We start from the raw sequence: 1079 nt of genomic DNA, 5'->3' as shown, positions 1-1079 counted from the left end.
CCTATGCCCACTTCTATATTACTGTGATGAAGATGCATCTACTACTTTTAGGGCGTAACATCTAAAAACAAATACCAAGGACAAAAGGTTATACATAATATTATTATGCAAATATTAAAAGAACAATTTAAAAAAAAGAAAAACCAGCGATGATGGCGACATCTATATTTATTGCTCTTAACTTATGTGCAACTATTTTTTATGTATTCATGATGGTGGTGTACCATCTTTCAGTGTACATTTGATAATATAGTAAAATGCAATGTTTATGATAGTGACCTCACGAACAGGTCAGGTGCTGTTTCAGCAATAAAGACATGTTCAATGTTCTGACAGGAGAGCGCGGATTCCCGAAACACATTGCTGTACTACTATTGAACACATTTTTCCAAACTCGTGAATCGAGACAAGACGAAAACGTGCGCTCTACATTTATAGTACTGGTGCAAACTTCATATTCATATTGAGTGAAATATCTCCAAAATTCAGCTTTAGATCTTTGAGGTTCAAAATGGACGAAGAAGATCTCGCTCCGGGTGGGAAAAGTGTTGCGGAGTATGCTACGTAAGTGCGCATGACAGAACTCGCCATCGTATTGGATAATTCACCAAACTTGACTAGAATCTAGATTACTAGATATATAGATCTAGATATCTAGATCTAAATCTAGTGTTGTTTTGAAGTCAAGAAGTAATGCCTTTCACTTTCAATAAAGTATATGTCCGGTAAAAGCAAAATCTTCGAACTTATTTTACGCCTTCCACAAATGCGTACTAAAAATGATATTGATACATGTAATACCTTTTCATTAACCACCTCGACAACTTCGACATTAGCTTGAAAATACCCAGCCACACTTTCTGAACTCTATGTTTTTTTCATTCGGTCTTTGAAAGTGTACTTGGTTATTTGGTTCTGGTTGGAGAATAGGTTTCACAACAGGCCGTACAATGCCATAGCTGATCCTCCCTCCTCTCCAGGATCCACGAAAGGATTGGCTTGCCGATCGTGCCTGTAATCAGCTGGTTGGATATTCTTCCCATTATCACAGTATTTATTTGCCTTGTACCCCCCCCCCT

At 37.5% G+C, this 1079-nt stretch overlaps 2 protein-coding genes across 4 annotated transcripts in view; one reads left to right on the top strand and one right to left on the bottom strand.

The window, feature by feature from the left end:
• LOC101863343 overlaps nucleotides 1–1079 on the bottom strand; it is a 27342-nt gene that overhangs the window by 6585 nt on the left and 19678 nt on the right. The gene's annotated exons all lie outside the window — the stretch shown is intronic.
• Nucleotides 1–1079, top strand: part of LOC101862946 (cilia- and flagella-associated protein 299) — an 8417-nt gene that overhangs the window by 580 nt on the left and 6758 nt on the right. Inside the window, exon 1 of one of the 2 annotated variants that reach the window (XM_005098200.3) lies at nucleotides 418–564. The exons of the other annotated variant lie outside the window; for it this stretch is intronic. Coding sequence (XP_005098257.1) covers nucleotides 512–564 — 53 coding nt within the window. The 5' untranslated portion in view covers nucleotides 418–511. Of the gene's footprint in view, nucleotides 1–417; nucleotides 565–1079 lie in introns of those variants that run through there. 2 annotated transcript variants of the gene reach the window in all.

Source organism: Aplysia californica, unplaced genomic scaffold (genome assembly GCF_000002075.1).
Source record: "Aplysia californica isolate F4 #8 unplaced genomic scaffold, AplCal3.0 scaffold00175, whole genome shotgun sequence".
In the NCBI taxonomy this organism is placed as follows: Eukaryota; Metazoa; Mollusca; class Gastropoda; order Aplysiida; family Aplysiidae; genus Aplysia; species Aplysia californica.
This window is presented reverse-complemented; position numbering and strand designations above follow the sequence as displayed.